The sequence below is a fragment of the Haemorhous mexicanus genome, chromosome 2 (genome assembly GCF_027477595.1).
Source record: "Haemorhous mexicanus isolate bHaeMex1 chromosome 2, bHaeMex1.pri, whole genome shotgun sequence".
NCBI classification, from domain to species: domain Eukaryota; kingdom Metazoa; phylum Chordata; class Aves; order Passeriformes; family Fringillidae; genus Haemorhous; species Haemorhous mexicanus.
In genome coordinates, this window is record NC_082342.1 from 116,785,020 (window position 1) to 116,807,044 (window position 22,025).

General features: G+C 41.2%; 1 protein-coding gene across 4 annotated transcripts; it reads right to left on the bottom strand.

Annotated features, from left to right (window-relative positions):
- Positions 1-544: 544 nt before the first annotated feature.
- RRP1B (ribosomal RNA processing 1B) lies at positions 545-21,815 on the bottom strand. 4 transcript variants are annotated; one of them, XM_059840038.1, is made up of 16 exons: positions 21,604-21,815; positions 17,381-17,463; positions 16,451-16,508; positions 15,677-15,762; positions 14,597-14,658; positions 13,114-13,243; positions 11,657-11,721; positions 10,994-11,157; positions 10,682-10,779; positions 9,760-9,857; positions 9,316-9,335; positions 8,768-8,899; positions 7,346-8,088; positions 4,403-4,549; positions 3,625-3,691; positions 545-2,586 (listed from the first exon to the last, which is right to left on the bottom strand). In XM_059840038.1, exons 1-16 carry the CDS (start codon positions 21,734-21,736, stop codon positions 2,396-2,398), a joined length of 2,277 nt encoding a protein of 758 aa, XP_059696021.1. In that variant the 5' UTR covers positions 21,737-21,815; the 3' UTR covers positions 545-2,395. The 4 variants fall into 4 exon arrangements, with proteins under 4 accessions (XP_059696021.1, XP_059696020.1, XP_059696019.1 ...); XM_059840037.1 differs by having other exon boundaries at positions 10,682-10,776; positions 17,381-17,481; XM_059840036.1 differs by having other exon boundaries at positions 17,381-17,481.
- Positions 21,816-22,025: the final 210 nt, after the last annotated feature.

The window sequence follows — 22,025 nt, forward strand, 5'->3', positions numbered from 1 at the left end:
GTATATTTACAAAACACTGCACCAGTTTCATGGCGCAGATGGATTATGGATGCATTGCAACAAGCAACCACATCACTAAAATTTTAGATAAAAACCTGACTGCCATTTCTACCCTCTCCATTTAACACTGTGGGCGACAAAATAGTTGGGCAAACAAAGGTTCAGTGGATCTACAATCAACAGAAAGACCCAGAAAATTGATACATTTTCATAATATATTATATGTATTCAAACCAAACCCCAATGTGTCTGGATCCTGGATTTTTCTGTGCACACCAGATCCACTGAGTGATTATTTGCATCTCTATCCTTGGAGGAATGTGGCATCTCCAACCTGAGGCATTCACAACCATGCACATACAAATGGTTTCATGCATATTCCACAGGAGACTTTTCACCCACAGGACAAAGTAACAGTACAACATATTGAACAGGCTGTTACACCCTACTTACCATCATCTTGTCAATAAAATCCATTATGCTAATATACAATGAGCTTTTTAAAACATAAATGAACTATACTTGCATAAATGAGCATCATTCATTTATCAATGTATTCTCCAGAGTTCTTTATTGATCACAGAAAGAGCTACAACCTAGACCAATACCAAAACCAAATGAAATTCAGTCCTTCACTATGAATGGGAAAAGACAAGAGCAAAATTAATTTCTGGCAGTACCACAAACCATGGACTGTCACAAACTTAGTGAGAGAACTGGGACGGATTAGAATTGAGCAGCTGAGACCACCCAGCCATTTGGGAGTACCCCAGTATTCTGAAGCAACTGTAGGTGAGGTACAAAGAACAGTTTCAATACTGTTGCTTATGAGGACTAATCTGGCAGAGGACTGGTAAAAACCAGCACTGAAGTATGCAAATATGTCACAAAATGTACTTCTGCTGGCTGAAGTAGCTAAATAAACATTTATCAGTTTATTTAACTGATAATCCAGTTATCCTAAGACAAGGTAATAAAGCAGGTTCACCCTCTCTCTTACAGGATCACAGGAATAACTGGTGTGAAGTTTCATGAATAACTTTGCTCTGGCACCAGGCTGCGCTTCCAAGCTGAGCTCTAATGTAGAGATCTGCTGCAAAGCCTTTGCCTCATTCACATAAGGAAAATTTCCAAAGAAAGATTTCAAATTTTCCAATTGTATCAAAAAAGGTTTTATTTTAATTTACTCTTCCCCTCTTCACTGTTCCCATTCAGATTACATAAATGATTTCTTGCAGCAATGCACCTCAATCTTTACCAAAGAAGCAAATTAAAAACAAAACATGCAGAGTAGGAATAAAATATCCAAATAAAAACTGAACTCCAATAAATGCCAAGTGGACATCTGATTCTACATCAAAACCAAAACCAAGCTGCACGGGCTGTAAAGTTTCACCCTGTACTGAGAGGCACAAAGCTTTCAGAGAGATGTGTCCTACCCAAAGATGCACTACACCCATCTAGCTCACTTCAGGCAGAGGTTCATACACTGAATGAGGGCTGAGTTCTGGCTCAATGTAGTGACACCAGCTGCTAAAGCAGAAACCCAGGAGTCCTGTCAGACCTTCGGGAAAGGCAGCAGAGGGGGTTGAGGGAAGACCTGGAAATATCAAAGATTTCTCCAGCATGAATTTCAGTTCAGTGAAGAGAAGGAGCCAGCTTACAGTGTGACAGGCTCAAGCCAGCCATGGCACTTGCATTACTGAAAATAATGGGGTGGCTTGTCCCCAGCTCAGCAGGCAACCAGCTGTGAAGGTTTATTTGCACCAGTGACCACTTGAGCAACAGCTAAGGGTTTCTTATCCTGGGGAAAGCTCTCTTGCTAGCTGCAAAGCTACTCAAATCCAGCTGTTAATCAACAGACACACAAGGTAATCATTATTTCCAGAAGAATTAACAGGATGCCAGGGGTGACACATGATAAATGACATTGTAGAATTTTAAAATATATAAATACATGACCAAGTAGGCTTAAAATTTGCATTCCTTTTTTCCAATTTAAACTCTGTCTAATGAAAGACAGTTTAACAGCATGAAGTGCAAGTTTTCTTACACTGGCTCAAAAAAAAAAAAAATAAATCTCAGGAACAATCAAACCCTGAACATTCCTTAATTAAATGGACAAGTCTCTTGGGAATGACATGGGCAGAGACCATACTTTTTGTAGATCAAACCTGAGCAGAGATTGGGTTTTTTTTCTTTTCTGTAAAAAGACAAAACAAGTATTTCAAGGTAGAGCGGAAGTGGTTTCAAAATAGCAATGACCCAGGTCATAATCAGAATTTTGTATATACAATTTGTATTAACTTAAAAAAATAAAGAAGTTCAAAATACCTCCAGAGAACATTCTAGGTTAGCAAAATGTCCTGTACAAAAGTAGGCCACATTTGTTGGTTTAAAAGAAGTCCACAGCAGTTGGTCTCTTCTTAGCTGACATAGTAAATGGTCTCTTCATTTGGGGCTCTTTTGCTGGGGTCACTGTGGGTGACTTCAGCACCCCATGACGAGGTTTCTGTTCAGGATTGAAAGCCACACGGGAGGGTCCTTCTGGGCTCACCAATATACTTTTGTCAGTCTTTTTAAATTCTGTTGAAAAACAAGCCAACAAATTAAAATGAAATGCAACCCCTGGAATAACTGTGCCTGTCAATCAACTGTGGAATTTCCCAGCCCTAGAAGCCTGAGTTAGATCCAGCAAAGCTCAGGAGCCTTGGCAGAGAAAAGAGGTGGGGGTGAAGCACATCTCTCAGCAGAGCCCCTCGGGGAACAGGGTCTGCTGCAATGCACTGTGGTTCCACAGAGCACCAGAGACCCTGGGCCTTTTGCTCAGACAGAAGTGTTCCAGCTATCCTGAAAAACACCCCACTGAATTTAAAAGATGACAGTGGGTAAGCAGTATCTCTACTCTGACTGCTGAACAACTCTAGAGACTCTTGGCCATCCCTTCAGGCAGCAGGGAGGCACTTATTTTTCATTTTGTTCAGCTGAGTTATATTAACATGAAGACATTTACCTAAATACACTGTTCTCAATTTGAACTTGACCTTTTGCACACTTCAGAGAGTTAAAAAGTAGCTAAATGAATACATGGAATATAATTGCATGCTATGGAGCAAGACATTTATTTAACAGGGAAAATACCACCTCCTTAAGAAGGGAAGTGACCTTTATCTACTCATGATCATTCATAAGCCACAAGCAGCCAAAATAAAAAGCAAACTTTGCTACTACAAAGTCTGATTTTATCAGCATGTCAGCATGGGAAACAGAAATGAGCAAAGAAGACTGTGAAGTGCACGTATTTTCAGAGGGGCTCTGCAAACAGGCAACTCAGGAAGGTAAATTCAGCACCCTGCTGCAGTTATCCACCCGTGAGGCTCCTTCTGCAGGTCACTAATGCACCACCCTGGAATTGCTCAAGTCTAGCTGCAGGGCTGAAACTTTACCATCTCCTCTGGAAAGGAACTTGAGAGGGGTTTGTAAACTGAACACAAATACTGAGGCAGGAACAGAACCATCCTGTTTTAGAGGTGTCCCACAGGTGTGTGAGTGTGTACCACTTCCCCATTCCTCAGTTACCAGAGAGACTGTGGACACACACACACAAACACACATCAGACTCACCTGCAGTCATGTTTTTATTCAAGCCAAATGTGACTCTTTTGGAGCTGGGTGTCTGCAGTTTGTTAAGCTATAAAGCAAAATAAAGACATGAAATAAAATAAGACTTTTGAGGCAATGCTTTGAGTTCTTTCATTTGCACCCACTGATGTAAAACAGCCTACTTCTTCCTTCATTTTGCTTAGAATTGCCCCAATCCGCTGGCACTGACTGCTGCTAAGAGAGCACTGTTTTCCTAGCCAAAAGCAAACATATTCCATTTGTGCAGAAATCACATACTCTCCTTAATGTCATTATGTAAGTCAACAACAAACAAGATATTTGTGTGTTAAACAGATTGGCCCCACTGCACTCGGGCCTCAGCTGCTAAGAGGAATTGAAAAGCTTTAAATGTTAAAAAGGTTTTGAGAAGAGGGCAGACTTTTGAAGCCCTGCACTGTTACCACTTTCCATAAACAAGAAATGGAGGCTCAAAGTCCCTTTGCAAGACTGAAATCAGTTTGTTTTTGCTTTCTTGTGAAATGAGCAGATTCAGAATGGTGTGTGTTCAACAAGAAGGCTGAAAGCAGAGGGAAAGGAAGAAGAGATTTCAGAGACGTCTATAACTCATTTTCTGAAACTCTGGAGCCATGTGTGACTCTGTCTACAGCATCAGCATTTCCAGTTAATATCTGCTCATGTTAGGAGACTTAGAGGGAGTGGAAAAGACATCACGAGTGATGAGGAGCTGGCTTGGGAAGACATTTGTTCCCAGACTCAGCTACCCTTTGTGAGATCTCACCTGCATGGGTGTCCTGGTGGAAGAGATGGTGCTTCTGGCTTTCCTGAAGAACACTGCCTTTGGTACAGTTGATTTTTCAAATTTTACAAAATCACTTCCTGGTTTTGCTTTCTTTTTCTTTAATGGTGACAGAGTAGCACTGCTTTCCTGTCAAGGAGGGAAAGGGACAAATGCTTCAGTACAAAGTTCTGTATTATCTAATACCTAGTGCTGTGACCAGTGCTAACCACACACTCACATCAGTTAATCACCATGTTTAGCTCCCAGTAGGTAATTTTGCAATTAGCATGACAGAAAGCAGAAGTTGAAGGCAAGCTCTGTGCAGAAATAGGAAAGTCATTGCAAAGAACAAAAGGAAGAATTTGTAATAGATCTGCCAAGCCCAGCAGAGTGCAAACAAACACATTTTCTCCATGTGCATGAGGATACTTTGCAATTGATCCATCTCTCCTGCATACAAGTGATCATTTATTTTTTTCCCTTCACCATAAGCAAAAACTCCTCTGTGGTACCCCTGGATGAATAAGATAAATAACTAATGAACAACACAGCTTTGGGCTAAGATGAAGACTTTGAAGAAAAAAATGGAGTATGAAATCTGACTACACTTTCAGAAATTCAGCTATTGTGTAGTGCTACTGGTTTGCTGACTTAAATTCATACTTTTATGGTATTTAAAGCAATTCTTGTCTCCAGTACAAGGCAATTCTTAGGACTTGCACTGGCAGAACTTTCTAACCTGCTGTCTGTGGACTGTGGTGAGGGAAAGTTCAGTTATGCTTCTCATCAACCTACAGACATGGAATTCCAAAGGTATTCACTGACAAACTGTGGAAAATGTAAGCAGATATTGCCTCTTTTGATCTGAAAGTCACTTCTGCTTCAAGTAAAAGGAAAAACCACAAGACTTCTCCTTTTCTGAATTATGGAGACAACTGTGAAATAATGCTGATCTCGTCTGTTTTTTTTCCCTTCTCCTCCTCCTCTTCCCTCTGAATATTTGAAGCTAACTCTCTGGAGGTGTGTGTTGTCCTTGAAATCAAGAATCAAAACAAGCCCCTCATTTCTGGGCACAAGGCCAGGATTACATAACTAAAACAAGGAAAGAAAACAACATGTTATTTCTCAAGCAATGAAAACAAAATTAGCAAAGCTTAAGTGCCTCTGCATTTGTACATTTTAAGGTTTCCCCTGACCTCTTCTTTCTTCCATCAGTATTCTCCCTTCCCTCCTGACTCAACTTCCAAGTACCTTTCCTTGTCTCCCTCCCTTTTAACACACACACTCACACAACTATGTGGACTGCGCAGGAAAAAGCAAATTCCATAATTTTTTTGGAATTCCACATGAACAGTGACCCAGTAGCCCATGCCCTGCCAGCCAACAGGCCAGTGCTGGGGTTGTGCTGCTGCCTTTCCCTCAGTGCCTTGCTAAGTTGTGCCAACAACTCACTCCCATGAAGTCTGCAGGAACTTCTTATCTTGAATCTATCACAGGTCTTGGAACCTTTTGGTCACCTGCAGCAAACTCTCACAGAAAGAGATGGGGGTGTCATAATCATATTTTCTAACAAATTAAACTTTTATAGGCAAAGAAAAACCAGGTGTGAAACATGGAATACTGAGGCAACAGGAGACAAAGCCAATGGTTCCTACTTTGGAGGCCCCACAGAGAGAGAAATGCAGTTTGAATAGTGGGGAGAGAGAAACCTTTTGGCTCCTCCCTCTCAGCACTTCATCATCAAAACCAGAAAATGCCAGTTATTTTATTACTATTTAAGCAAAGTTTCAATATGAGTTTTTTCTCCTGTGAAGGACTGAGTAGTTCTATCTCCATATACAAGGCTGCACTACTTAACTAATCCTACAGGTTTAAACATAAGTCAAACAGAAGTGAGCTCATAGGCTCAAAACATGAAGCTTTAACTCTTTTTGTACTCATAATCTCATCTGTGCTTCATGAATTTTTTTCCACCAAAGTGAGACTATCAGCAACACTCCAAGAATGTAACTAAACTCCTGAATGTGTTAGGGTGAACATGTACGTGGGAAATGAGCAGTTAAAAAGAATTTCAGTAGCAGGAGAGGGAAGAACACCTGCACTCTCTTTCTCAGCCACACTGTCAAAACCATACAGTGCAAAATGCTTTTGACTCTCAAAACACTGAGAAAAATCAACACCATTCTACTTCTTACAAAGAAGAAAATGGGGGTGCAAAGTAGAGAGATAAAAAAAATTGGTTGTTCTCAAACTGCAAGGCATACATTTTTGAAGAAGACATTGGGTCTTCCTAGTGAACAAACACAGTGTCGTGTTTTTAAAACCTGGACTATTCATACATGTGATCAAACAGCCATTAAAGGTCACAGTGTCATATTCTCTATTCCAGTGTCTGTTCCCTTTCCCAAATCCTTTCCCCAGACAGTCCTATCAGTTTTTTCCAAGATGGAGCAGTGAGCAAGCAGAAGAATCCACTCCTAAAATTGCTGTGGGCAGTTTCACAAGGAGCTGATCCTAATCTTGTGTGATGCTGCTGCAGAAGGGATGTTCCATCTTCCCAATTCTCACTGTTTTGCCAAAATATGATGCCCTCTGTGAGCATGCTGTAAAGCTTAAAGAGACCCAATGCAAAAGAATCATTAACCCAGGGACCAAAGAAAAAAACAACAAAAAAGACAACCCCATCTTGTCCCTAATATCCCATTTTTCAGTTAGATGGGTTCTTCCAGCTGAGGGGCTGGGACAGGATTTATTGTGATTGTACAGGAGAGTGTGACACTAGCAGTGTGTGGATTTTGGGGAATCAAGTTCTTCTCTGGTGACAATGCATGATGACATCAGCAAGCAGCCCATGCAGCCCCATGCTCAGAAAGCTAAAGCCAGATCAGAAAATGAGCCTGGCAGTTCCTGAAGCAGGCAAAGAAAAGAACGAGATGTACATACCACCTTCCTGTTTTTCTTGCACACAGTCTCCAGAACTCCATTGGCTTCGACAGAGTTTAGCACCTCCTTCACTTTTCTCTTCTTTTTCAGAGTTGCTCCATTCTGACTGGAGACTTTCATCCCTTCCAAACCAACTAACTGTGTCTTTGTCTTCAGTGTGACCTTTCTGGAGGGTGCAGATTCAGCCCCTGCCTTTCTTGGCAGGGTCCCCAGCAAGCCCTCATTGCTGGGTTTCAGGTCAGTTTGCTGCACAGGGGGATCTCCATTCACCAGGACAGCCCCTGCTTTCTGCTTCTTTTTCACAGCCTTAGGAGGTAACACAGTGACAGAAGGGCTGACATCCTCTGCTGCACTGGCAGTGGCTGGCCCATTCTGACACGCTGGTTTTGCAGGAACATTCTGCACTTTTGGATTCATTTTCTTCAACTGACTCTTTTTATTCTGCTCTGCATCAGTCAGACTGTTCTGCACACAGATACTGTGATTTTCTCTGGTGTCAGTTGCTACATCTGCGGTCTCACTGGCCTCATTTACTAGCAATTTCTTTCTCTTCCTCTCCTTTTTATTTTCTGGCACCTTTTCCTGGCTAGAAGCATTGGATCCAGATGTTTCAGCTTTTCCCTCCTCAGAATTTCCATCAGCTGTTCCAGAATCAGCACTTGGGCTGTCCCTCTTCTTCCTTTTTTTCCTCTTCCTCTGAGGAACTGATGGCACCTTCCCACTTGACAGGTCTTCTTTATCCTCTAAATCCATCCCAAAAAGAATGCCACAACACACATGTGAAACACAAAGGTACTTCCAGTAACTGAACTGTATTCTATTTTTGTTCATTTCTTTTAAAATAGGTGCACCGTTTTCCTGTTATCAGCCTACACAACAGTTTTACTGTTACAGCTGCTCAGGACACTGCAGCCTGATGACGTCTGGCCTAATTAACATTTTGTTAATTTTGCCTTGCCACAGGTGAGATCTAAATCACTCCCTGTGGCAATCCTATTTTTCACAGCAAAATCCCTAAAAAGAGTTTTTATTACCCACCTGTTAAGCCCATCAGAAGGGCAACTCAAGGGTTCAGTATTTCAGCATCCCCAAATTCTTATATTCTAACATTCATCCTGTTTTAAGATATGTTTCTGCTTTCCTACAATAAATGCACCTGCTCAAAGGAGCAATGCAGACAGCTGCTTCCAGTTCTGATTTTGACTGCAATTTTTGAGGTGATGCTTGCCTCAGAATTGGGAAGAGAAATCCTCCCACTTTCAATGAGAACTGAATTTCACATTTAACCTTCATCACAGGATACAAACCAGCACATCCTGAACAATAGCATTGCCTTCCTCAGAGCAGCTTTTATCGGACACTTTGCCAAACTGTACAAGTCACTGCAGATTGTCTCTCTCCCAAATATTGATCTTGCCTTACCTTCTACTTTTTCCAGCTCATTTTGCTGCCAAGGCTTGACAGCTTTTTTCTTTCGCTTTCGCCTGCCAGATTCATCATCATCATCATCTTCATCTGTAGAAACATCTTCAGGAATATCTTGGGGGAAGATTCCTGTTGAGGAAGGATAAGGTATCAGAGAACTGAGAGTCCTACTTCTATGAATAGTTATGCTGTTCATAAACAGCACAACTCTCACAGGAAGAAGAAACAACTCCTCTTTCTCTACCCAACCCTCAAAGCATACGACCCATTCCTATTTGTTTAAGCAAAAATAATAATCTTTCATTTAAGGACAAAGTACAGGGTTGCTCAAATTGTGAAAGGAATTTGGCCATCTCCAAAATATGTGTAATGTGTCTTAGTGAGATTTTAAAACCCCACAAACCCCCCAATATAATATTCTTGAAATGCACATTAGAAAAAAAAGGAAAAAATAATTCCAATACACATTGTATGGGAACATTATATGTAATTTAATGGAAAATAAAGACAGAGACTACTGTCTCTGTCTGCTGCTCAGTCCTTACCTTCTGCTAAGTCCTGGAACCTGCAGGTGAGAGGGAGAAAAGAAAAATCGAAACATTATTACTCATTCACTACCATTAATAACACTAGCAGAACAGCATCACTGCACTTACTATGGTTTTGTCAAAACAGGAACAACATATTTTTGCATAGGAAGTTACAAACTCCAGAAAAGATCTGCCTCAGTAATCCCCCTACTCAAACCAAATCACTGAAAGTATTGAGAAAACAACGATTTAACACTTTTCCTGCATCTGTTCCTTGCATCACACCCAAGCTGATGTCACATCCTGCAGTTCAAACCCACACTGTGCAGATAAACCCCAGCTGGCTGCAGCTGGCTGGTACCAATGAGGAACAGCATGACAATGGTGTCAGGACAAGACAGGTTGGGCAGAAAGAAAATCAAAGTAGCTTAGGACAAGGTGTATTTCAGCAGAACTCACTTTTTGACCAGCTTGTACAGCCGCTTTCTGTTCAGGGAAGGTGTATTTTTCTTGCTTGCAAATTCGAAGATTTTGTCAGCAACAGCCTTGTAATCAAACTGTTGAAGGAGGGAAGTACAACACAGCTGTTCTTAGTTTATCCATGCAAAATAACCCAGTGCAACTCGTGTTACAAATATATCAAGTATTAAGTTCAATAGGTAACTTGTAAAGATACACATCTTGAAACAGACACCTCCTTTAAACTCAAAATGTTTTCCTCTGTTGAAATTTACGCCCCCTTCACACATTGACTTGTACAGATGGCTGCTTCATTAACAGAACAGCTGAACTTGGTATCACTTTCTGAAACGTTCCTACCCTGATTTCTTACTCCAGAGAGAAGCCAACCCACTTCAAAACTCCCATAAATATTTAGCTAAATACCAGATTTAAAGTGTGCCATGTCCTAATTCTTGCTTAAAAGCCACAGATTCATGAAGTGTATCCACCTGCATGTGTGTTTGATGAGAGGATCTGTCAGAATCACTACACTGCACTGGCCCTGGGTTTAGAAAACCCAAATTGTAACATTACCCTCTCTCCTATGTATCCCATCATCCATGTTCAATGAAAATTAGGCTGATTGCTTCCCCACCCTCACTGACTTGATTTTAGCACACACATTTTTTAACTCTTGAAACAGGAAGGGAGGAGGAGAAAACAGAAGGTATGGGAGAGAGAAAAGAAGAATTTAAACATGGACTTATTTTATTACCACTCACAGAACATACATTACATAAATACCATAATTACAATAAATCAGGAGATTAAAATTTTCTAACATATTTATCCATTAACACCCTTTACTTCTGCACCTCTTGAAAGGGATGGCGAAAAAAGAGAGCAGAAATATCAGTAACAGAGCAAAAGAGCCACAAACCTGAAGAACAGCACCAATCCCATCATCAGCATTTTCATTAATATCCTCTGTGTTTTCAGCCTTCTGTGCTGATTTTCTTGACAGAGATCTGTCTGCTATTATAGAAAATAGACTGAATATTAATATTTTGTCTGAGATAAGTGACTCCAAAAGAACAAGCTTTATTAAGCACATCTGAAGGGAAGACAGGAAAACACAATTATCTTTACAACACACTGAACATATGTTTGATTGGTTCAGAGCAGAAACATATTTTCAGGAAACAGGTTTCCTAGCAACTCTTATCAGGGCAATTTAGAGTTTCCTCCTTACCTTTGGTTTTAAGCATCTCTTCATTTTCCTGTTTGCCTCCTTCAGAAACATTCTCCTCATCACTGTTGGTACCCAGCTCTTTCATCAGGTCCTCGATGGCGAAGGGGGACTGATCCACGATCATCTCAAAGACACCAGTGGCCACAGCGTGGAGCACACGCCGACTGTCGCAGAGAGCAGGGTGAGCCCAAAGGCAGACCATAAACACCCTCCCTCCCAGGTTAAAAAAGTGGGAATTTGAGGGAAAATGGATGAGAAAGAATGTGGAAGAACACTGAGCTCTTCAGATGATGAAAGTCAACTTGTTACTCCCTAAACAGAAATCCTTTAATCCAAGCAGTGTCCTGCTAATGTGCCCCTCTTAAATTTCACTCTTTATGCTGACCTGTATTACACTGCAAAGAAGCAGCTCAGCTGCTCTATGCATTAAAAAAATTAAAATAACTGGACAAATTAACGAACAAGGGTTGATATAGTTCTTATAAATCCATGGAGACTATCTATAGCTTTGATAAATACAAGTTAGCTTCATATGACTGTGCACATTGCTGGTAAAATACCATTCTTTCTCTACATTCTGAAATTATGATTCTTTGATCCATTTATTACCATAGTCAGAGTTTCTTAATTCTTAAAAAATATTTATTCTTTCATCAAACTTACTCCTTTGATTTGGCAGCAATTTTGCAGAAAGGTTCGATGAACCTGAGATTCTGGTCTGCTGTGAGCTGTTTGATTGGAAAGAAAAAAAAAGTGAGTACAGAAAATACTGTATGTGTACACTGAAATTCCTTGATAATTGGTGTTTGTACAGGAACTGGTGTTGGGGGATCTTCTTTAACAGTCTTTCAGCATATTATCTAATTCCAGCTGGCAGAGGTATCCAGGACCTTTTTGTTACCACTAACTTCCAGATTTTCCCTGGAAGTATTATCAAAACACTGACTGCCTTGCAGACTTTATTCTGCTGAGTACAGAAATACAACAAAACTTCTTACTTTAGATAAGGAATCATGAGGCAGAGAAAGCTTAAATAATTTTGTGTGCTTTCCCAAAGGTCTGTAGCAGACAAGAATAGGATTTGGGTTTCTCTTAACTGGGCTGCTTGCACCAAAACCCTCTCAGCTACAGTAGAGCTAAAGATAAAGACTCTTCCCTTCAAAATCCAACTTATGAGCATCATCTGTGATTTCATATAGTCTGGGGGACTCACTCCCCTCTCTAGGCTTCCAGTGAGTGGCTTAGCTACAGCTGTGTGACTGTGGAGCTGCAGAAATTATTTGGGCTCCAATTCTCTGGTGCAGACTTCATCTCTCTCTTGATCCACAATCCAGGACCTCAAAACCTGCAGGCAGGATTGGTTTGAATACAGACTGCAAGGAATAGGAATAGAAAAGTGCTGACAGCTTTGTCCATTGCAAGGAGAAATATCAGAAGCCAGAGACAAGGGGAGGTAACTGAGGAGGAGCCTGGGATGAACATGGGGCAGCAGGAAGGGTGGAGGGACAGGAGAGATGCTCCTTGGCTTTGCTGCTGCAAAACTCTGCCCCACTTGAACAGCAGTCAAAATTAAGGGTCTTCAAGTAACTGTCACAGCAACACACAGCAGAGCAAGACAGATGTCACCAGCAAAACAAACATCTGGATTTGGGGGTAAACTGCACAATGCACAGACAACAATAAGCAAATATTAGACAACTGTGAAAGCTCACTTTCTTCCTCTATTTAGGTGCTACACAACAAGCCAAGAGCAGGCTTTATGTCAGCCTTTGCCAAAGCAAAGACTGGAAAACATGCTCACGCAAGGGAAATTACACGGAGTCCCCTCTGAAACAAAGAAATGAGAACAGTCTAACTATTTCATTACTATTTTTCCAACCTCAATTTGAAGCAGCATAGCAGTACTCAGGAACTTGAGAGAAACTACTATATTCCCACAGTCAAAGACATGAACAAAAGCAAAAGCATAACTTGTAGTAAGTAACTTTCTTCATGCTTACTCAGTGTTGTTATATTTAAAACCATTAAAAATTACATTACCGAAAAATTACATTTCTTCTCAGATGCTTCATGCCACAGTTAACATCAAACATGAGTAAAATTACAAAGTATTTTCTAACCTCCTTTGCACCAACTTTAGCCAATTCATTCAGATAGATATCAATGAAATGGAACTTTATCCCAGTGGGAGAACTGCTGTCTGGGTCCATAACTTCTTTCATTAATAGCTGCAGCAATGGTTCAACTAGACTGAAAAAAAAATAGAGAGGAAAAGCCCCAAGATATTAATATTCAATTGCTCATGTCTTATTTGCCTTGAAAACAAACTCTTTCTTGAAAACAAACTCCACTTCTTTACAGTTCTGGACAGCTACCCAATTTGAATTTTTTCCTTTTTTTTTTTTTTACCCTGAGGCCTATCATTGCTATCTTTCAGGAAAATGAAGTTTTGTATATTCCAAGCTTTGTCCCCTGGCATTCTTTGACTCCTGCTGCAATTTTGCCCAGAACAAACACTTCCAGTCCCAAAGAACACTGAAAAACCATAAACATTCTTTTAGTTTTACTTTAAAATATGTTTCTTCAAAAGCATTTTAAAAGACAAGAGGGAAGAAAGTCATGCTAGGCAGCTTCTTGGCTCCACTCAGGAGGAAAGGCAGTTCTTGAGCTCCCTCACTCTGCAAAGAAAGGAATCATGATCCTCTCTCCCCACACTGCCTCCTTCCAGTGAAAGATGGAGGCCAAAGCCATAAGAAACCTTGTCAGAAATCACTTGGGGTGACCATGTGTGTGGGAAGAAGGGCTTCAGCTTCATCAAACCTCGCCACACACCTTCTGCTCATGTCAAGGAACATTTTCATCTCTTCAACCTGCGGGCATTTACCCAGTGCAAAATTGCAGTGGAACAGCAGGGATGGGGTGTCCTTTAGCTCTGCATTCCTTTCTGTTTCCACAAAAACATGCCTGTGTGCATCCCACATTTCAGATAGTGAGCGAGAGAAAGCATAACCTTAACACTGGGTTATTTTCAATTAAAAGATTTAAATCTCTTCATCAACTTAAAGACAACAAGCTTAGAAGTGGCACAAGAGATCTAGACAGAGCAAATGACTACAATTATTTGCCTTTTAATAGAATATGGAAGAAATACAACTAAACCCACTGATTTTTACAAGAAACAGGAGGCTAGTTACAATTAAGGGGTTCTGCCTTATCAGAAGACGTGTCACCATGATTAACCACAATAAAATAAATACTTAAAAAAAAAGTCAGAGCCAATCAGAAAGCCATAAACACACACACAAAAATTTTTTCTGGGGCGCAGATTCCCTGTCTAGTCTCTCTGTAGCTGATATTTCATTGATAGCTCTTCTGGCTACATCAGAAAACTAAATACATTAAATACTGTATTTAATTTAATGACGTGTAGCACATTACTGTGTTACTAAACAAAGTGATATGAAGAACAAATAAGCCTTAATATTAAGACTTCATGACACTGGCATCTATGGAAAAGAAGAATCTATTAAATAAAAATATATTTGAATGCAGGTATATTGGGTGACTTGTTCATGATGCAACAACATTCAGAAATCTGCTTACCCCTCATCCCATTCACTTCTTTTCAGCACTTCAAAGGATTGCCTCAAAATCAGACGCATCAGCTGCAAAGCACAAAATCTGTTAAACTTGCTGTTTATGAAAACAGGTATAGGAGCCACTGTGGCTGTAATATGAACAGATTTCTTGGTCAACCTCTATAGCACAAAGTGGAAGCTGCTTTATATGAATGTTTTGACAGATTCTCTATCACGAAATGCAACAGAAGTGTGCTGCAAAAAGGACAAGAAACTATTTTCACATGCTAGGCACAAAAATTCATTATCCTTTCTATACAGCTTTCTCTTGATTCACACCCCTGATTTCTTCATTAAGTACTGCCCTAATCTAAGAAAAGACACAGCTTAAACTGGACACAACAATATGGGTGAGATGATAACAATAATAATTTAATTTACTTGAAAATTGCACTAAGAGACAGTCACATGTAAAACAGCCACATTCAACTGGCTCAAAACATTTAACTTACTGAAATAGCTTTTATCTGCTAATATTGGGAAAGAAAAAACACCAGTGCATGTGCCTGCAATCAACTTCTTTCAAAGAAGATAATGGGATTTTGTTCTTTACAAAAGTATGCTTTTTAAGCTTCTAGTTCCTGTTTAAATATTCTGTTTCCTACAGAAAGAATTCTGACTACTCAATGTACTACAGTGGATACTTTACTGGTGGAAAGTTGAGGTTCTAGTGCAGAGTCATAAAAGAGTCTTTAAACAGTCTGATCTAAACTGATGTTGATAGTGTCCTTTGAGACAGTATTTATATTCCAGTATAGAAATCAATGAGAAAAATCACTATGATAGAAGGGAAAGCACTTGACCACAACATAAACTGTGGTGGTTTTTAGGTTCATGCAGTGGTGAGTGCAAGCCTTTAAAACAAACATCTCTTGCAATGCGTCAAGAAGATGATACCTTGTCTTCTCTTACAATACACACCAATGCATGTGCAGACAGAGCTACCTTACAGCACACCAGCACCACACATTTTCTAGAAAAAAACCACCACCCAGAGAGGTATAATTACCTCTTATTAATTACACCACCAGAGAGGTATAATTACCATGTAGTACTTGTCCAGCCGCAGATTGTCAATCCCGTTCCACTCCCGGTTCATCGTCTGCCAAAATGTCTGGATGAAGAGGTGTCCTGCAAGGGAGCAAGGAGAAACACCTGCATGTCTGGCACAGTGGGCTGTTCTGCTGATCTGAAAGGATCTCAAGAAAGGGATGCACTTCCCTAGGATTCTCCTAGTGACAGGGACAGAGCTGTGGCAAGACAGGCTTGACACTGGTACCATAATGAATTAAACTTGAGAACAATGCAAGAAAAGGCACACAGCTACTTTTAAAAACAAGTTTAATTACAGGGATAGATTTGTATCAATTGTGTGTTATATACACACACAATGTGTTATATACACATATTTGAGCAAAATGCTCCCATTTCTACCCATGCGTTTTTGGCATTGACTGAGTACTCCATTTCATAAGCAGTTTGAATACCAGGGGCTTAACAGCTCATAAAACAAGGCTGGTTTTGAGCAGGAAATACACAGAAGAGTCTATGCAGAATGGAGAAGTAAGGGGACAAGTTTTGCTACCTGTCCTCAAAAATCTCACCTGTATCCCACTGAAGACACAGCTCTTCTGCAATAGCCAGAAATAACCTGCAGCTCCCGCCTCCCTTAATGGAATCACACTGACCAGTTGGACAAAAAGGAAAGAAAAAGCCACCAAAACAGCCCCTCTGTCTATATTTATTCTGTCACTGTGATAGTGGAACCACCAAAGAGGGAAGCACCCTACAAAGCATTAGGTAATTAAATAGTACTTACGAGTCTCTGTATTCTGAAACACGTGGATAAGCTGGGAGATATTGGCTGCAAGTTCCTCCTAAAAGTAAATAAATATAGTTAGTGTAGGATGTTTCAGAGTTTGGTCCCCTCACTAAACACATGACCAGCAAACAGCAAGAAGTATGAATTTCATGAAACATCTCTCAAAAGGAAAGCCATTCTCTCAACAGCTGCTTTAGTACAGCAGTTATCCTTGCACTGGGATTAGGTCAGCTGGAAGAGAAGTTTCAAGGGTATCAAAACCTGTTCATTTTACCAGATCTCTGCACAAACCATCTTTCTGACAGCAGACAAAATTAAATTAGGAGAAGAACCACATGTATTTGAATTAATAAATGATGCAGTGATGATGCACTGCTCTCATGCAGGTCTCTGTGGAGGGGTGTGAGCTATGTGTGAGATAAACCTTGTTCATGTGGACAAGTGATCTGAAAATTGAGGTTACTGAGAGCTGGCACTCCAAAACCAGTATCTCTGGAAAGCAGGGAGACAAACTAGTAAAAGTTGACAAAAATATGCAGTAGGGACAAAGTTGGTAGTAGAGGAAGTGCTACTGAACTAACAAAGTAAAAGGAAGTGTGGAACTCTTACACTAAAATCTGCACAAATGTTGTAGCTGCAACCTGCTGTTACTGTTTTAGTTACACAAAATCAACATTTCATGAGGCATCTATTTTAGCTCTCCTTTTGAAAGGTAAACAGCTACACCTGCCCCTCAGAAGGTGATTCTAAAGATGATCTATTCACGTTCAGATCACTGAGTTACAGTCACCTCTTCTCCTGTACATGCCACAGATGGGCTGCAGGGGAAGGGACAAAAAGATAATTTTCTGCATTCTAAATTAGTATGTCCCTAGAGTGTATTTTGGAGGGCCCCCCCCCAAGGAAATACAAACCCAGTTACTATACCTGAAGCAGAGGTTTATCCTGCATCCACATACAATAGAAAAGGCCCTTCCATATTTTCAGCAGTTCTTCCTGACTGAAGCCACCTACAGTACAGAACAAGTCTGAATGAAAGGAAAAAACCACACATTTCCATCAAAATATTTTCATGCAGTTCCCTCTGCTCCCCGCTTTCTTCTCTGTTTTTGTTATTTTCTCTGGGTTGCTACTGTAAGCACATTAATTGGAAGGCAATTTGGCATAGGACAGCAATAGAAACTGTAAGCTTCTACCTTGTACTAAAACAACAAAGATTTCAAAGCAATCACAGGTAAGATGAATATCAAGATAATTCTGATAAATACCTCTGGCATATTTTTAACACTAAGTCTGAAAGAAATTTTTAATGAGAGTAACAGAAATAATTTTACAAGAAACATTTTTTTTGTTGTTTTTAACAGAAGTCTCACACTCTACCAATAGTTTTACTCCTTACTAGGGGTTTGTTTTGATAAAATAAACTTACAGCAATCAACACATTTAATTCTACATTAAACTTTATAGTCAAAGAGCCTGAGCAACTATAATGAAAGTTTTTTTGATACAGGTATTCTTGGGATGTAGCAACACCTGAATTTTAACAGCAAAAAAATATTTTCACATTCCAGAAGTAAAGTACTACATGGAAAGCCACGAATACCTGCTCAAGAACTGGATTTTTCATTACATCAGGTAAATTTATGTGAAGTAAAATTATAACAGTACATTGTTACAATGCAGCTACAATGACCTACTACAGCTATTTTCAAACTATGGCCTATTAAATACTCCCAAGCAATCTCATTAAAAAATCACTTTGAAAAGGTCATCATCTTCAGTAAGCTCAAATTTGCACCAAAAAGATCACTGTCTCAGGGGTCTGCCAGTCAAAAAGCTTGAGACACAATGCAAGATCTAAATTGTGCACCTTCCCCTTGGACCAAGTCATTTGAAAGCAATTATCACTCAGACAAAAGCACCTGCAAACACATTAGCCCGGCTTACTTGAAAAGAGAGGAAGTGAGGAAATGTGCAAAATGCTATGTAGGAAGCAATATGTCCAGTAATATTAAGCATTAATTATAATTTTCACTTAGATTTGACAGTACTGTTACGATAAAACATGAAATAAATGATTATCTGTTTTAATATTCATTGAAATATTAAAATTAATAACATTTCTTAAGGGAATGGTATGTGACATACTGAGTGGTATGAAGCAGTTTTAACCTCACAGGCAGCATTAACCCTCCAGAGGCATCAGACAGAGGCATCACCTGCTACCTGTAAATGGGGCTCATGAGTTCACAGAATTGAATCACAGAATTATTCTGTGGTAGGAAAAGACCTCTCAGATGATCACTGCAAGGACCTCACTAAACCATGTCCCCAAGTGCCATATCTTTTAAATCCCTCCAGGGACATTAACTCCACCTGGACAGCCTGTTCCTGTGCTCTGAGGGAAGAAAACAGACTTTCATGGGATTGCTTTTCATACACACAGGGCTTTTTAAAGTGTCCTAGGCAGGCAGTCCTGTGTCCATTTGGCATACGACTCTGACCAAAAATTAGAGCAATTTTCTTATCCTAGTGCCTCAAAAGAGTAGTTTCAAGATTGTGTTTTCTGTTCTTCAACTTTATGCGCTGTCCCCAGCCACAGCTGGCAAATAAAAACCACTGAAGTATGGTTATTTTAAAACCTGAATGCATTATATTAGCAACCACAGTGCCCAGAACTGAAAGCCTTCTATACCTTGAACCTATCCTGAGAAAGATTTTGCCTTTAGGGCTTGAATTGTAACTGTCCCTGTGCACAGCAACTCTGTTCTGTGTATTGTGGGAGCTGAGATTAAGGTGTTACAATCACTCAGAGCTACTTTAATGCAAGCCTTGCAAGCCTTTCTGTCTGGGAGTTGGGCTGCTTTGACACTGCTATCATTGAATTTGCTACAATTTTTCCTATTCCAGATAATTGCAATGGACCAGATCCACAGAGGCACATTTCAGTGGAGATTACAGAAATCCTTTACAGATCCAGGCCCAAGTAAATGCAGTTCTGTCAGACAGGGAACCCCCCCGAGCAATCTGCCCTCTTTTACTAGAAGTTATTTCTGTTTACTATTCTTTCATCCATTCATTTGGTAGTTCAATGCCTTCCACAGAGTTTAACTTCTTGCTGAAAATTAAGAGCTCTGGCTCTCTGAAGAAGCTCCCTCAGCCTTAGCACAGACCACACAGAGCAGTCCTGTCTATATAATAAACACCTGACAGCCCTGAACATCAGGTGAACTCCAGCACTTCTGCCAAAAGTCAGCACATTCCCAACTCCTCAGGACAGGGCATCTTAACTGGGTTGCCTGATGTGTGAATCCCTCTCAGAACACTGGATGGGTATAGCAGTATATATTATAATGTAATTGCTAATTAATAAATAACTGCTAATAATAAATAACTTTATGTACTTTATATATATAATTGTAAGTGCTAATTAATAAATAACTTTAAAAAACCCCTCTCTCCTGAACATGCTTTTTCTCCAAGCCCGAAGAAGTCAATCTTTGTTTCAATACTACCAGTCTGGATAGTACCTAACAGCAAGTAAGGTACTGGAAATTATTCACCCTTGTTTCCTACTCATTTGCATTCCATGGTGTGCTGATTTTAACATGCAAGAGGTTCACAGCCCAGCTGAGCCATTTCCCTGTGATGTCTTCATGATGTTTTAGAGCAGCGCCTGAACCTGCAGCCTTTTCCCTCAGTTATGGGCACCCCTGTCCTTCCTTCCACAAACTGCAAGGAATCTGAGTGAGAAGCACAGAGCACTACTTAACACCCCCCCCCAAAAGTCTCCAGAGCTAAAAAATAGAAAGTCCTTGGGAGGTACATGATGTACACATCCTAGTCCCCAGGCAATCCCTAGATCTATGTCAACTACCAGGAATGGGATAATGCCTGTTTGGCTCCCTGGCCTGACCCTGTAAGGCTGTTCTGGTTGTCCTTCCCTCTGTCAGACATGGCAAATGGGTCAAACACTACTTGGAAAGGCAAGAAACAATATTCACTCTACAGTCTTTTCAAGGAATTCACAGAGGCCCAACCAGCACTCCAGCTGCAGTTCAGCTCTTGGGGTCAGCTCTAGGCTGGTACCCCAAGGCCATATATATATATATAAAAATATACTCTAATATATAAATGATAGATGTAATTTGCCATAATAAATAAATGTATGGTAAGAAAATAATGTATAAAACAGCTTATAAAAGATATGTTTTATATAAAAGAAACATAGAATATAAATTTTACATTACATTATATGTATTATATGTAATATGAGGTATAGGAATAACACACATGCATGTGAAAACTGTGCACATGTGCACAGTTTCAGGTGCACGGACCTTCAGATTGGCTTGGCCAGCCTCAAATTGACTCCAGGGACGCCACTGAACTCTTAGTTCTAAGGTACCAATATACAGCTTCAAGTAGAATTTTTGGAAAAACGCAGGAAAAAAGCTTTTGATACCATGAAGTGGAGGTAACAGGTAACCCAAATGGGATATACAGAACCAGCTGCAATTACACATGTGCTGAAAAATAACTTAGCTTTCCTCAATTCCCTCCGATGCTCCTGAACATCAGTCATGGAAACAGACATCACCTCATAGAAACAACAGAAGATGAAACTTTATTCTGCATATACCGGTATGTTTCCAGCCTGGGTCACTTCAGTGCATTTACGCCCTGTTCCTTGGGAACGAGAGCACACGAGCCATCCCGCTCCCACCCCGGATTTGTTAATGCTGCCAGCGAGACCCTCCCTCGATCCCAGCAGATCCTTCCCGAGCCAGGATCCACGAGTGCCTCGGTTCCCGGGCGCTGGGGCTGCGCCTGCGGCAGCACCGGGGCAACACGAGCGTACTTATGGAAAAATACATGGGTAAAACAAACAATTAAAAAAAAAGTAAAAGCAAAAAGTAAAGTGAAAGAAAAAAAAATTAAAAAAAAAAAAAAAAAGCCCGAGAGGAAGCCCCGAGGAGGCGTGCCGGGCTCAGGGCGCGCACGTGGTGCTTCCTTCCGTCCCCATGCTGTCCGGCCGCCGGGGCCGCCGCTGCCCCCGCCACGGCACCGGGCCCTTTCCCTGTCCCCGTCCCCGTCCCTAGCCCGGTCCCTGTCCGCCCCCCCGGCCCCCGGGCCGCCCCGGTCCGTACCGCCGGGCCGCTGGGTCCGCACGCCGATGTAGCTCCGCAGCTTCTTGAGTGCGCGGTCTCGGATGCGCTTCTCGTTGGCGGCTAAGCGCTGCGCGAACTGCACCTCGGGCGGCTGCACGGCAGCGGGAGCCATGGCCCGGCCTGGCCCCGTCCCTGCCCCGCTCCCGGCCCGGCCTGGCCTGTCCGCGCCGCGCCGGGCTCCGCCTGATGCCGTCAGCGACGCCGGGCTCTGCCGTCACCGCGGGGAGGCGGAGCGCGGGGATGGACGCGGCGGCATCGCGGAGTTGGGGGCTCGTCGGCACCACCGGGGCCGGCTCACCCACGGGAGGCACCGGCCGGAGTCCGCCGGGGCTCTCCACCGCCCGAGCACCCCACAGATCACAGTGTTATGAAGGCTGGAAAAAAACCTCGGAGATCATGGG

What these genes read in the sequence shown, in the direction of transcription:
- RRP1B (XM_059840036.1), bottom strand. Translation starts at nt 21,736, where the DNA reads ATGGCTCCCGCTGCCGTGCAGCCGCCCGAGGTGCAGTTCGCGCAGCGC. An exon ending in CTGTACAAGCTGGTCAAAAA is followed by an intron (nt 9,336 to 9,759) that starts GTGAGTTCTGCT and finishes TCTCACCTGCAG; the next exon opens with GTTCCAGGACTTAGCAGAAG. An exon ending in GAATAAAAACATGACTGCAG is followed by an intron (nt 2,587 to 3,624) that starts GTGAGTCTGATG and finishes GTTTTTCAACAG; the next exon opens with AATTTAAAAAGACTGACAAA.